At 43.3% G+C, this 15,623-nt stretch overlaps 1 protein-coding gene across 1 annotated transcript in view; it reads right to left on the reverse strand.

The window, feature by feature from the left end:
* The window catches only part of LOC139326290 (PDZ and LIM domain protein 2-like), an 85,990-nt gene that overhangs the window by 34,846 nt on the left and 35,521 nt on the right, over positions 1 to 15,623 (reverse strand). The window contains exons 4-6 of the mRNA XM_070956450.1: positions 8,020 to 8,089; positions 6,955 to 7,148; positions 5,393 to 5,447 (exon numbers count right to left, since the gene is read on the reverse strand). Of these exons, the coding sequence (XP_070812551.1) occupies positions 5,393 to 5,447; positions 6,955 to 7,148; positions 8,020 to 8,089 (319 nt within the window). The remainder of the gene's footprint in view (positions 1 to 5,392; positions 5,448 to 6,954; positions 7,149 to 8,019; positions 8,090 to 15,623) is intronic.

Consider the following 15,623-nt stretch of genomic DNA (forward strand, 5'->3'; position numbering starts at 1 on the left):
AGTTCCTTAGCAGGGCAGAAGCATTCCAGAAGATCACCCTGGGAAGTTGGCTTACAAACTCAGAAAACGTTCAGTACAACAACTTGCAAGGGGAAAGTGCGGCCAACGAGTTACATATCTGTATTGTGGAAGTAATCACAATGATCATCGTTAACTACAAGTCAACAACGACGAGTGCTTTCAATGGTTCGGAGAGTTCCAGGTTCATTAAACTCGTTGTCATTTTCACACAAAGACATTTCGTGACTTATCTTCCCCCTTAGCGCAGGCGAAAGACCGAAGCTGAGAACGTGTCTAAGGCAGGGTGGATAAAAATCAATGATTTTTTTAAAAAAATCAAAAAAAATCAGATTTTTTAAATTTAAATCGGATTTTTTTTTTATTTAAATCGGATTTTTTTTTATTTTTATCAAATTTATTTTAATAAAAAACTTTTGGGGTAAAAATCTATCGTGAGATAGTTTTCTATTTAAGATACATAAATCATTTAGTTTGTTCAGCATGAAATGGAGCTCAGTTATGTAGCAGGAGGCTGTATATTCTGCAACACTGGGACTATCGGTGAGTCAACAGTGGGTCAAAGGAGTAGCAGAGATGACAGTTGCTCTTTAAAAATTATGATTTAAATCGAGTTGATTTAAATCAAGCCTTTTTACTAGTGATTTAAATCATGATTTAAATCAACTCGATTTAAATCAAATCCACCCTGGTCTAAGGCCACCAAAGTAAGTTCACAGCCACGTTAAGATTCAAAATGGAGCTTCAAAGCTCAGTCCTGCAGCCATAATACCACATCAACTTGCATTCTCATTTAAATATTGTTCCCCAAATCAGAGGTCTCCAACCTTGGCAACTTGAAGACTTGTGGGCTTCAACTCCCTGGGAGTTGAAGCCCACAAGTCTTCAAGTTGCCAAGGTTGGAGACCCTTGCCCTAAATGATCTTCATGTTTCCATTTATGGCCACATTCTGGCAAAAAAAAAAAGAGAGAAAGAGAGAGAAAAGCATTGTAGAATGAACATTCTTGAGAGCTACAGACTTGCCAAATCTAGATTGAACAACCTACAAAAGCATTAAGTCGAACCAGTTTGATGTGTCCTTCAGGGCTCAGGATTACATTGACGAAGGGTGGAGAAAAATGTTGAGTTGAATATTTTTGTTAGATTATAGTTTCACAGGGCAGGGCAATCTCTTTTCCTTCTGACATCTGCTCAATGCCTTCAGGATGTAAGCAACTGATTTATGGATTTCACTGAACTATTGATCTGAATAAAAACCAATGCAGTAAAACGCAGCCACTGAAATTTGCACAAATGAAGCGGATTTGTCTCAGCGGATTTAAACCTGAACGCTTCATTTCAGGATTACACAATCTCCAATTGTTGTTAACCCTTTTGTCTTTCCCCCAGTGGAGACTGGAACTGATCATCAAACATAAGAAGGCTGGGGGCGGAGGAGTTAAGAGTGCCTGAACGTTTTCTCATGGGAAAATACTTTAGACAGCCTAACTATTAAAGTGGTCCTGATTTCCAAGAAATTAATAGTAGACAGACATTTTAAAAGCTTCAGGGTGTCCAGTCCAGTGAAAAGAAGAACTAGGGGTGACATGACAACAGTGTGCCAGTATTTGTGAGGCTGCCACAAAGAAGAGGGTCAGGTTATCTTCGAGACCGCCTTCTACCTCATAGCTCCCGGCGACGGTAAGATCCCACAGAGTTGGTCTCTCCGGGTCCCGTCAGCTAAACAATGTTGGCTGGTGGGCCTGCGGCGGAGGGCCTTCTCTGTGGTTGCCCCAGCTCTCTGGAACCCGTTACCTCCTGAGGTCCGGACCGCCCCCACCCTATATAACTCAGGGCCAGGTTATCTTCGAGACCGCCTTCTACCGCATAGCTCCCAGCGACCGGTAAGATCCCACAGAGTTAGTCTCCTCGGGGTCCCGTCAGCTAAACAATGCCGGCTGGTGGGCCCGCGGGGGAGGGCCTTCTCTGTGGCTGCCCTGGCTCTCTGGAACCAGTTACCTCCTGAGATCCGGACTACCCCCACCCTATTGGCTTTCCGAAAAGCGGTGAAGACCTGGCTCTTCCGGCAGGCCTGGGGCCGTTGATCTCACTGTTGCGATCTTGTGAGATCCGGCCATAAAGGGTGTGAATGGGTTTTAATGTTTTAATATTTTTATAATGGTGTTTTTTGTTTTGTTTTTTAAATGCATTGTAAGCCGCCCTGAGTCTCCGGAGAAAGGCGGTATATAAATTGAAGAAAGAAAGAAAGAAAGAAAGAAAGAAAGAAAGAAAGAAAGAAAGGAAGGAAGGAAGGAAGGAAGGAAGGAAGGAAGGAAGGAAGGAAGGAAGGAAGGAAGGAAGGAAGGAAAGAAAGAAAGAAAGAAAGAAAGAAAGAAAGAAAGAAAGAAAGAAAGAAAGAGGGGGTCAAGTCTATTTTCCAAAGCACCAGAAGGCAAGACAAGAAACAATGAATGGAAACTAAACAAGGAGAGAACCAACTTAGAACTAAGGAGAAATTTCCTAACGGTGAGAACCATTAGCCAATGGAACAGTTTGCCTTCAAAAGTTGTTGATGCTCCATAAATGGAGGCTTTTAAGAAGATGCTGGACAGCCACTTGTCTGAAACATGATGGGGTCTCCTGCTTGAGCAAGGAGTTCACCTCCAAGGTATCTTCCAGTTCTGCCATTCTGTTCTGTTTATCATAAGGGAGGTTAACTGCAGTGGTGGGTTGCCCCGGTTCGGACCGGTTCGCAAGAACCGGTAGTAAAACTGGCAGGAGGCCCCGCCCACTGCCCTGATGATGTTGTCATCAGCGATCTGCGCATGCGCAGAAGCAAAGTGTGCGATCCCGTTGCAAACCGGTAGTAAAGGTAAGTAGAAACCACCCCTGGATAACTGGATTTTCTATAGACGTTCTATCGTGCTTAATTCTATTAATTATTACAGCCATGGACACCCTGCCCATATCTGCATCAATGTAAGAGCCTTGGTGGCGCAGCAGACTAAAGCACTGTTAAGTAACACCAGCTGCCTGCAATTACTGCAAGTTCAAATCTCACCAGGCTCAAGGTTGACTCAGCCTTCCATCCTTCCGAGGTAGGTAAAATGAGGACCTGGTTTGTGGGGGCAATAAGCTGACTTCGTATAAAAAAGAACACCGCTTGGGGGGCCCCCGAAAGCCCTACTAAACAGGTATATACAAAAGTATGAAGGCTATTGCTTAACGCATTGTAAGCCGCCCTGAGTCTCCGGAGAAGGGCGGCATATAAATCGAACCAACCAACCAATCAATCAATCAATCAATCAATAAATAAATATCCTTCAAATCCCATCCCACTAAAAAAAAATAAAAGCAGACCAATATTCCTTCTTGCTGAATGAGAAAATACCACAATTCCTTTTTCTTTTTTTAAAGAAATAAGTGATCAAGAAATACTTTCAAGTAAAAACAGGGAATGCCAGGATGGACAATCAAAGGCAATACTTAATATTTCTGATGGCATAAAAAAAATCCTAGCAATACAAGATGAGTGGGGCCAGATCCTATATGTGGGTAGAAGAACCAATATTTTACATTTATTTTCCAAAAAGTTTGGTAGGGACGTGTAGGTTGCCTCCAATTTGGAAGTGCGCAATGGCTATTTTAGGATGGTATAGCTATTGTACAGAATAAAGGTTCCCCTTGCATATATGTGCTAGTCATTCCCGACTCTAGGGGGCGGTGCTCATCTCCGTTTCAAAGGCAAAGAGCCAGCACTGTCCAAAAACGTCTCCATGGTCATGTGGCCGGCATGACTCAATGCCAAAGGCGCACGGAACGCTGTTACCTTCCCACCAAAGGTGGTCCCTATTTTTCTACTTGCATTTTTTACGTGCTTTCAAACTGCTAGGTTGACAGAAGCTGGGACGAGTTACGGGAGCTCACCCCGTTACGCGGCGCTAGGGATTCGAACCCCTGAACTGCCGACCTTTTGATCGACAAGCTCAGCGTCTCAGTTCCTTTGCTTGTATAGAATGCGCCCATTGAATTTTTCAGAAGGCTCTGAGAATTGTAAAACTGAGAGTAAGGGACCTTGGTCTAGAAGACGACAAACCATTGTTGCTGTTCCATTTACAACTACTTGGAAATAATAAGAGTGGAGGAGGGGGAGAAGAAATATAACCTGATATGATTCCTGAGAGCTAAGAACTTCTCAGGTAAGCTGCTAATATCATTGAAAAGCTTAGCTGCTTAACTTCCAACTTCTCTAGACTCCTTGCTCCTCCTCTAAGCATCATGAGATGCTGCGACATTGACACCAGGGGTTCCCTTACGAACTACCTGAACAGGTCTCTTCGGCTGAGGCAATCGTGGATTTACTTGCAAAAGATACTTTTAATAGGCCTCAGGAGGAAGACCTATTCAGCCTGCCCCTCGTGTAAAAGATGCAAGCAGCATCTCCCCAAACTGGTTTTGCCTCCCTGGATCCCATTTGTTGCTTGGAGACATCAGGCAGGAACAAGCAAATGTTCCCCAGCCAGCCAGGTGCTCTGTGGGCTGCCGAGACATGTGAAGGAGAGCTGCCGGTTCAAAGCAACCAGATCAACAGCTGAGACAGAAGCCTGAAGGGCCCACAAAGGCTACAAAAGTCCCTCGACTAGCTGAGGGCAATGGAGATGAATGAGCCATCATCTTAAGAGGCGAGAATGCAAGTTCTATAAAAAGGGAAAGAGAATAATCGCAGGTCGAATCGTTGTTAAGTTGAAGTCATGTTTTTTTTTTTTTAAACCTCTTTGATCACGTTACAAAAATATTAGCTGACTATGCTTCTCTGGCTCCGATTTATGATGGTCCCTGCTGCTAAAGCGATTAAAGAAGCAGAGAATTCAGCCAAGTAATGTGGGTTTAACTGCATTTCTTAACAAGCTCCCCCTCTACCTTTTCTTTCCGTGCTCCTTCTGGTTTTTTCCCCACAGTCAAACCGTTTCCTATAAATCACCTGTGTCACAAATACTGTGTCTTTTCCAGAACGAAGTGCTCAGTGTAGCTGTACTTATGTACAGTGGTGAAATCTGAACCGGTTTGCTACTGGTTCGCTGGCAGTGCATGTGCATCGAGCTCGCGCTGTGTGTGCACTCATGCGCAGTACACACCAAAAGGAGGCTAGGTAAGTAGAACAGTGGGGGCATGAGTGCGCGCACAGTGCGAGCTTGATCAGCTGTGCCGTGTGATTTAGCTTCGCTAAATTTAGCTCCGCTAGAAAGCTGGATTTCCTGCTTTCTAGCAAAGCTAAACCCCGCGATACAGCTTTTTTAAACTACCGGTTCGGAGCAAACTGGTAGCATTTCACCCCTGCTTGTGTATCGTCCCAGAGAATCGCGAAAAGAGTTTGAGCTCACACACTTTTTTTACCTGTCTGTTGCTTGACTCCTGCTGATTCTGAAGTGAAGTCCCCATTGATTGGAAGCTAAAAAAAGAAAAAAAAGAGCACAGAAACATGTAAACAGGTTTGCTTATTATGGGTAAGAAATAGGAAGAAGTATGTGCTTAGAGAAGTGGTTCTCAACTTTAGTCATTTTAAGATGTGTGGACTTCAAGTTCAAGAGTTCCTCTGCCAACTCGTGATGGCTCGCTTTATGACTGCACCAGAGGTGGGTTTCAGCAGGTTCTGACCAGTTCTGGAGAACCGGTAGCGGACATTTTGAGTAGTTCGGAGAACCAGTAGTAAAAATTCTGACTGGCCCCGCCCCCATCTATTCTCTGCCTCCCGACTCCCAGCTGATCGGGAGGAAATGGGGATTTTGCAGTATCCTTCCCCTGAAGTGGGGTGGGAATGGAGATTTTAAGTATCTTTCCCCTGCCACACCCACCAAGCCACACCCACAGAACCCATAGTAAAAAATGTTGAAACCCATCACTGGACTGCACTAACTTGTGACAGAATTCCAGTCCCAGTGTAGTGTAAGTTGAGGACTGCCTGTATACACATTAAATAACAATAGAAATCTTAACATTAAATAATGAGTTCAAGAGTGAAACTTATAACTGTTATGTACTTCGATGCAAATTGTAGTGCTTCTTTTTTTTCTTTATCTTATACTCAACTTTGGATGAAAAGTTAAATAATTGTATGCCTGTAATTCTCAATGGCAATTAGTATTGATTTTTTTAAAAAAAATAGTTCTCGTTATTTTCAATACTTTAAGCAATACTTTAAACATAATAGAATGCTAATAATTCTAATCGTATTATGTATACTTCATTTACTATTATTTCTGGAAGTCCTCCACTAACACGGATTCCCCAATTAAACAAATATATTCATTTATTGCATTTACATCCTGCCTTTTCTTCTGAAAATTGAAGGAGACTTTTTTTAGATGTAGGGGTGGTAATCTTTCCTTCTCAGTCAAGCAATTCTGTAAAATAGGTCAGATATGGAAGATATGGCTGGCCCAGTATCTCTTAGTGAACTCTACCATCTATTTGAAGACGCGTCTCCTCATTTCTAGTCCAAGTAGCTCAAAACTGTACTATAATTCTTCATGAATGCACCTTCAACATAAGGGATTCATTGTGGTGTGCTGCCAGATAACCGAGCGGTGAAATCCAGCAGGTTCTAACAGGTTCTGGAGAACCGGTAGCGGAAATTTTGAGTAGTTCGGAGAACTGGCAAATGCCACCTCTGGCTGGCCCCAGAGTGGGGAGGGAATGGAGATTTTGCAATATCCTTCCCCTGCCACGCCCACCAAGCCACGCCCACAGAACCGGTAGAGAAAAATTTTGGCTTTCACCCCTGAGATAACCTAATTTCATGCAGGTTCCTCCTGATCTAAGAAGATGTATTTTTCACCCTACTAGCTTTGGGTGGGCTGAATGCCAAAGATTTTGTTCTCCATGTCTTTCTTTCGACGTTTCTATGGGCAGACTGAACAGACTTTTGATCGGATTCCGTTTCTAAAGGTATTGTCTACCTGCGGCTGTTTATCACGGGCTCCCCTCTGATCTCTGTGGGCAGACTGGGTCTCACTGGGCTGTATGGGCTGCCAGGTCGATACCCAGGAGATGAAGGACTGTAGGGGCTGGTGGGCCGTGGACTGATGGAAGCTGGGCTTGAGTAGGAAGATCTCACTGAATTCTGACCATTGTCTCTAGTTCTCACCACATCCTGTTGGAAAAGGCAAATATAACTTAGAAAAAAAAAACCAAGTTCAGAAGAATAGGCTGTATTCAGAAAATCAAAGAGACATCAACTACTGTGGCACAAATTAATACTAGCTGTTCTTTTATAGGATCCCAAAATTGGATGACTAAGATCATTCTTCTTGACCGAACAATAAAAGCAGTTCTGCCTTGACTGCCTTCTTCCCAGATATTGTCAACTTTTGAAGAAAAGCCATGGTACCAGAAGGACCAGAGATGTGATTACTACCCAGGGCAGTCACTAGTTGTACCCATATAGCTTCTCCTCAGGGGTGAAATGCTCCTGGTTCGGACCGGTAGAGATGGAGGCGGGTGGGTCGGAGAACCAGCAGCAAAAAACCCCATGCCCAGCTGAGCCGCACAATCATCAGAGGCTTTTTTTTTTTACTTTTAAAAGCATTTTTTCTACAACCTCTTCGGCCGAAAAAATGCTTTTAAAAGTAAAAAAAAAAAAGCCTCTGATGATCGTGCGGCTCAGCTGGGATCGTCAGAGGCATTTAAAAGAAAAAAAACCCCTTTTTTTCTTTTAAATGCCTCTGACGATCCAAGCTGAGTTGCCTGATCGGCAGAGGCTTTTTAAAAAACTCAGCTTGGATCGTCAGAGGCATTTAAAAGAAAAAAAACCTATTTTTCTTTTAAATGCCTCTGACGATCCAAGCTGAGTTGCCTGATCGGCAGAGGCATTTAAAAGAAAAAAAGCCTCACCACTGCTCCTCCTCCACACCCAGGCGAAACAAAGCTGTTGTGAGAAGCAGTGTAATTTGTGGCCCTCTTAATGAATTTGGATTGATTCTCGTCAGCCCCATCTAGCAAGCTGGAACGAAAGGAGTTCTTACCTGAAATCGTATGGCCAACATCTCTGGGGAACTTTCGCCATTGGTCTGGCTGGGAGAAAACTGCTGTGACCTTTGACAAGACAAGAGGGCAAAGGCAGATAGTTAAGAACAAAAGTATCTTAAGCAATCAGTTGACTGACAGGTTCACCAAACCCACTTGTGAAACAAGGGACCTCTAACAAAAATATTGAAATTGATGAGTTCTGCCAAGTTCCCCTTCAAGAGAAGAAGAAGGAAGAAGAAAGAAGAAAGAAGAAGGAGGAGGAGGAGGAGAAGGAAAAGTAGTAGTAGTGGTAGTAGTAGTAGTAGTAGTAGAAGAAGAAGGAAGAAGAAAGAAGGAGGAAGGAGGAGGAAGGAGGTGGTGGAGGAGGAGGAGGAGGAAAAGTAGTAGTAGAAGTAGTTGTAATAGAAGAAGAAGAAGAAGAAGAAGAAGAAGAAGAAGAAGAAGAAGAAGAAGAAGAAGAAGAAGAAGAAGAAGAAGAAGAAGAAAAGAAGAAGAAGAAGAAGAAGAAGAAGAAGAAGAAGAAGAAGAAGAAGAAGAAGAAGAAGAAGAAGAAGAACAACAACAACAACAACAACAACAACAACAACAACAACAACAACAACGTGGTAACTATGAGGGGTGAGAAGGTATCAGGCCCAAGGAGTACATTGTCAAGGGAGGGGCTCAGACAACAGACCCTCATTGGAAACAAGGTCTACTCTGAGACCAAGAAAATGTGAAGTCCTTGGTGCTCTCTGAGCTTCATGAATGAAGACAAACATACGTGTCTCAGGATAATGTTGCAAGATTGAATCTGGGTCGGTCACTGGGACCAGGGGTTTATTCTTCTGAGCTAAAGATCACCAAACCCTTTTCAGTCAACAGGAGTGTTGATTTACCACCACTTTATCAAATACTTGGGAGCCAAGGTCTTGGCAGCCCAAGGAAACAACAGCCAATGGCCAGCCAATCAACACGCCAATCATCCAATAGGAACGCACCATCGAATAGCCCAAAGCAGGAGTCTCCAACCTTGGCAACTTTAAGACTTGTGGACTTCAACTCCCAGAGTTCCTCAATCAGCGAAGCTGGTTCTGGGAGTTGAAGTCCACAAGTCTTAAAGTTCAACTCTGGGAGTTGAAGTCCACAAGTCTTAAAAGTTCAACTCTGGAAGTTGAAGTCCACAAGTCTTAAAGTTCAAGTCTTAATGTTCAACTCTGGGAGTTGAAGTCCACAAGTCTTAAAGTTGCCACGGTTGGAGACCCCTGGCCCAAAGCACATATTCCAGTAGAGGGAAGATGGGCTTCGGTACGAATCCGAAAGCTCAGAAGAGAAAATCTCTCATTCCGGTGACCGACCCAGATTCGATCTCTCCGAATTTGGTTTGTTTTCTTGCAGGCCTCTCATTACCCAACAACTACCCAACTTTCATTACCTAGTTTGGAAATGAAATATCTGTAAGAAAACAAGAAAAGCTCAGAGAGCACCAAGGACCTCAACAGCTCAAGCCAGAGCTACAAATATAGTCTCTTTCTATTGGGAAGGGAAAAAAAATAATCGGTGCTTTCTTTCTTGGCACAAATAAAGAGGCAACGAAAGCAGAAGGAACTTGGCCAACATCGTTGCCAAAGATCCAAAATGGCTTGGAATCTTCTCAGCCGTTTCTCAATCCAGCTTCAGTTTCTGGAAGGGAGGGAAACTTGCCACATGGAAGGAACCCCCTTAAGTATTCTTTCATCTCGCACCGACACCCCGCCGTAAATAAAATAATCCTTTCTTAACCAAGACAGTTTGCCTCTCCCACAGGGTGTTCACTCCAAGGCCTTTAAATGAAGCCCAGATGGCACAATTAAGAGCTTCCCTAATAGCTCTTCGCTCCGGCCAAGATGCCAACAGAGACCGGCTTCTTAACCATGGATTAAAAGAAGGTTTCTGCCACTCCCAATTACCTTACATCAGAAGAGATGCGGACTCCGGCCCCAGAAACAAGGGGAGGTTTGGGATACCTCTCCACCCCCCCCCAACCCCAGACACTAAAATTGGGAGCAGGGAGTGGGGGTTCCTTTTATATTCTCTCAACAAGAATGCCCTTTGATGTAGCTGAGAGCTGGAATTCATTAAGGAGAATTAAATTATGGAGGGGGTGGTGAGAGCGAAAGAATCCAACTGCAAGAAGGAGGAGACGAGGGCAAGGCTGTAGAGCAAGGGGTGTCCAACTTTGGCAACCTGAAGAAGGGTGTAAGCTAAGCCTACTAATGGAAGCATATTCTTGGAGGCGAGTCAGGTTACTACAGGGAGTAGGACCAGAATGGGACAGGGACCAGCAATGCAATTATAGCCTCTTTCACAATATACTTTTATCAGACCTGGAAATGTTCCTTGTGTGGTGTTAGAGCACGGGTCTCCAACCTTGGCAATTTTAAGCCTGGTGGACTTCAACTCCCAGAATACCCCCCGCTGGTGGGGGAATTCTGGGAGTTGAAGTCCGCTGGCAGAGGAATTCTGGGAGTTGAAGTCCGCCAGGCTTAAAATTGCCAAGGTTGGAGACCCCTGTGTTAGAAGATTCAGACTTTCCCCCTTTGGCATCTGGCACTGCTAGAAATACACAAAGTCACTCGTGCAAATCTGAAGCCCTCGCATTCCTCTTTTCTCCTGTAATTAAATTTTGGGGAGGACTCACACTGCCCCAAGTGAGGAGAAAGGTGTGGAGGGCAGAGTTAGGCTAAATGTTGCCAGATGGGCCCTTGTTAACAGCAAGGCTTTATAGCAGCACAATTATACGAGGATGGGCTCAACTTTATATGGGAAAAACTGACAAATAGCCGCCCTGAGTCTTCGGAGAGGGGGGGCATATAAATTGAATTAATTAAATTAAATTAAATTAATTAAATCAGGGATGTTATCTCAATTATTGTTAATCGGGCAACCTAAACAAGAAGCTACAGTAGTGGCCAAAATTGTGGGAACCTTTTGGGGAAAGTGTATTTTTAAAGTTTGATGGCTAATAACACCACTTTTGGGGGGGAGATTCAAGATAATCCTATTCCACTGCTGGAATGGCCTGGGAATAGCCCAGACCTTCACCCAATTGAAAATCTATGGAGCCGACTAAAGAAACTTGTTAGTCAGAAGCGACCCAGCAATAAAACCCACTTAACAGACGCCATCATTCAATCTTGGTTTCACAAGATAACAGCTGCAGAACTCAAAGACTTGGTTCACTCCATGGGAAGACGTTGTGAGGCTGTAATTCATGCTAAAAGTTACCCAACTAAGTATTAACTGACATGGGGATCATTTTTGCATATCTTGTTTTTTTCTACATATTTCACTTTTCTTCTTTATACTGTAACAGCTATTCTAATAGCAAATCCTTCATAAAAGATATTGCATTACATTCTTGATTAAATTATCTTTCCACTGATATATAATTTCATGGTACTACTAAAAAAAAAAAGTGGTGTTATTAGCTAGTTTTAGAAAATACCCTTTTCCCAAACCGTTTCCACAATTTTGGCCATACTGTAGACAACTATCTATCTGGGATTCTTTAACTGGCTGGTTGGACTTGAATTCCAACAACCAAAATCTATGAAACAAATAATTCCAAGATCTACCCTTTAAAAGGAGTTATAATAAAGGAGGAAATGCTCAGGTTGAACAAGGAAAAGAAACACCAAAAGAGAATGTTTGTTTTTTCTAAGCTTCGCACGTTTATAAAAGGCTAAACATGCAGCGAAAGATATCTCCGAAGGCATTCGATGCACGTAATCCTTAGAAGAAAAACGAAGTCTCCTCTGGCATCTTCAAAACCAACATTTCAGGTGCCAGAAAACTCTTTGTTTTTTCCAGCAAGAGATAATATCACTACCATTTTGAAAAGTGTTGTCTCATTTGTTTATAGAACTGGCATTACATCAAATTATAATAGCCTGATCAGTTCATATACACCACGCAATCCGTCCAAACATGCTTAAACTTCCTAAAAAATAAGAGTAAAAAAATATAATAAAAAGTTTGGATTAAAAGGCAGAACATAAACAATGTAAGTGGAATACACGAAGCCTGATGTTAACCTCCAAAAGAGCTTGTTTAGAAAAGCCGGATCTGAACGGGTCTTTTTGAAGATGACAAGAGAAAGGGTCCTCTGGATCTTGAGAGGGTGGGGGAAGCATGTTTATTCCAAAGAGTCAGGGCAACAATAGTCAAGAAGTGCCCCATTCTGAATTTCAGCCTTTCCAAATCTGAAACCCTCCAGATCAGTGGTGGGATTCAATTTTTTTTACTACCGGTTCTGTGGGCATGGCTTGGTGGGCTTGGCAGGGGAAGGTTACTGCAAAATCTCCATTCCCTCCCCACTCCCTGGGAAGGATACTGTAAAATCTCCATCCCTTTCCACTCCAGGGGAAGGATATTGTAAAATCTCCATTCCCTCCCCACTCCAGGGATTCCCTCCCCACTCCATGGGAAGGATACTGTAAAATCTCCATCCCTTCCCACTCCAGGGGAAGGATATTGTAAAATCTCCATTCCCTCCCCACTCCAGGGATTCCCTCCCCACTCCATGGGAAGGATACTGTAAAATCTCCATCCCTTCCCACTCCAGGGGAAGGATACTGTAAAATCTCCATTCCCTCCCCACTCCAGGGGAAGGTTACTGCAAAATCCCCATTCCCTCCCCACTCCAGGGGAAGGTTACTGTAAAATCTCCTTTCCCTCCCTACTTCACGGGAAGGATATTATAATATCTCCATTCCCTCCCCACTCCATGGGAAGGTTACTGCAAAATCCCCATTCCCTCCCCACTCCAGGGGAAGGTTACTGTAAAATCTCCTTTCCCTCCCTACTTCACGGGAAGGATATTGTAATATCTCCATTCCCTCCCCACTCCATAGGAAGGATACTGTAAAATCGCCATCTCTTCCCACTCCAGGGGACGGATACTGCAAAATCTCCTTTTCCTCCCCACTCCAGGGGAAGGTTACCGTAAAATCTTCATTCCCTCCCCACTCCAGGGGAAGGTTACTGCAAAATCCCCATTTCCTCCCAATCAGCTGGGACTCGGGAGGCAGAGAATAGATGGGGGCGGGGCCAGTCAGAATTTTTACTACCGGTTCTCCGAACTACTCAAAATTTCCGCTACCTGTTCTTCAGAACTGCTCAGAACCTGCTGAGTATCACCTCTGCTCCAGATAAACGATTACAATTCATGGAATCCCAAACCACTTAGCTGGGAATTATGGGAATTGTAATCAGAAGAGATTCCAGCTAAGGGAAGGCTGCGCTGTTCTATATGTAGACCATCAAATGCTTATCCAGGTAACTTGTAGTGGTGAGAGCCACGGTGGCACAGTGGTTAGAGTGCAGAACTGCAGGCTACTTCTGCCGACTGCCGGCTGCCTGCAATTTGGCAGTTCGATTCTCAACAGGCTCAAGGTTGACTCAGCCTTCCATCCTTCCGAGGTCGCTAAAATGAGGACCCGGATTGGCAATATGGAGACTCTGTAAATTGCTTAGAGAGGGCTGTAAAGCACTGTGAAGCAGAATATAAGTCTAAGTGCTATTGCTATGCTATTGTAAGGCAAATAGTTGCATTGTCTTTGGAAGACAAGTTATTTTCAAGATCCTAACACAATTCCCTGTAAAATGGGCTTTAGTCATTGAAACGGTCAATACAGAAGCAAATTAACAGAGCAAAAACTGCTTTAAAAAAGCTACATTAATGCTAGGGACGTATCTGCAAACCAGTAAAATAAAAACAAATATTCAATACTCATACATGAAGAGAAATGTTTACATGGTCAGAAAAGAAATTATTTTTAATCTACGCGTCTCATACTATATTGCACAAGATATTCATTTCCAGGTTACAAAACTTACAGCCCTGGAAGAGAGAACTAAGCGAAACCAAAGAATTTGAAACCACCAATCCACTTCCTGGTTTCCTTTAACCCTATTTCTTCCTCTGTCCGGAACAGACACGAGACATATGCAGAAATGCAGCATTTTCGTCTATGCCTGGACATTGCCAAACTGAAAAAAACATATGCTAGCCCAACAGTCTGCAACCGTAAACACTCAAAGAGCCATTTGGACCCGTTTCCCACAGAAAAGAAAACACCGGGAGCCACAAAACTCTTCCCGTGCCTGACTATTTCTTGAGCGGCCACAAAACTAGCATATGTAGTTGAAAGAAACGTTCTGTTTTCTTCTGAAACTTTTCTTTTCTTGGATTTATCCATGGTTGGCCTAGCAGAGGTTGAAAAACTCAATAAATCGCGTGCCGGCGGGTGTCACACATTGGCGGTTGCGACGCATATTTTGAGCGACAGGGAGCCGCAGCAGAGGGATGAAAGAGCCACATGCGGCTCCAGAGCCGCAGGTTGCTGACTCCTGGTCTAGGGTCTCCTGCTTAAGCAGGGGGCTGGACTAGAAGACCTCCAAGGCCCCTTCCAACTGCTGTTCTGATCTGTTCTATTCTCTATTCTATTCTTCTAATTTCTATTTCTATTCTGAAATTTAGGTAGACATTCTTTCTGTAAGACCCAAGTTCTCCCTTGATCAGAGTATGATGAATTTCTTGGGTGTGCAGGTTCTGTAAGAACAGCAGCACTCGGTACCTATAGAAGCTCTGGGATTGGCATAAGGCAGGAGTCAGCAACCCGCAGCTCTGGAGCCGCATGTGGCTCTTTCATCCCTCTGCTGCGGCTCTCTGTCGCTCAAAATATGAGTCACAACCGCCAATGTGCGACACTCGCCGGCACGCGATAGCAGCTATACCTTAGAAGCCCATTGTCTTTATTACTGTCAGTTTTGGATGGTGGGAGAAGTCCTCATTTCACCTACCTTAGAAAGGATGGAAGGCTGAGTCAACCTTGAGCCTGGTGAGATTTGAACTTGCAGTAATTGCAAGCAGCAGATGTTAATCTGTTAATAACAGTGCTTTAGTCCACTGTACTACAAAGTGGCTACTTCAAAGTGGCATTCCATAAGAAGCTGGGACAAAAATACCAGGAGTCCAAAGAAGAATACAGCAAAACATGTCAAAAGCAGGAGGGAAGTTATTAATGAAATACCAATGTACATTTTTTTAAAAAAAATGGTGCGGTCCATCCTGTTAGGAGAAAAGATCTAGCCATGGCCAAGAATTTGATTACATAACTTCCTTTTTTTTTTTTACCCATAACGCAGACACGACTACTCTAAATGGCAGTTGTTTACTTAATCTATCCCTCACCATATGACAAGTTATATTGTTTGCTACTGGTTTGACAATCCTGTTATGGCCTATGGCCAAGATGGAAATCAACGTCACCTAGACCAAATCTTCATACATCTATTTTAGACCCAGCTATAACTAAGATAATATTGTTGCGGTATGTCTGTGGATTAGGTAGGTAGGTAGGTAGGTAGATAGATAGATAGATAGATAGATAGATAGATAGATAGATAGATAGATAGATAAGAGATAGGTATATATAGGTGTAGATGGAAAAATATAGATAGATAGATAGATAGAGATATGAGATAGAGATAGATAGATAGATAGATAGATAGATAGATAGATAGATAGATAGGAGATAGGTATATATAGGTGTAGATGGAAAAATAGAGATAGATA

The sequence above is a fragment of the Pituophis catenifer genome, unplaced genomic scaffold, assembly GCF_029215685.1.
Source record: "Pituophis catenifer annectens isolate HBS135680 unplaced genomic scaffold, rPitCat1.0.hap2 SCAF_31, whole genome shotgun sequence".
Taxonomy (NCBI): domain Eukaryota; kingdom Metazoa; phylum Chordata; class Lepidosauria; order Squamata; family Colubridae; genus Pituophis; species Pituophis catenifer.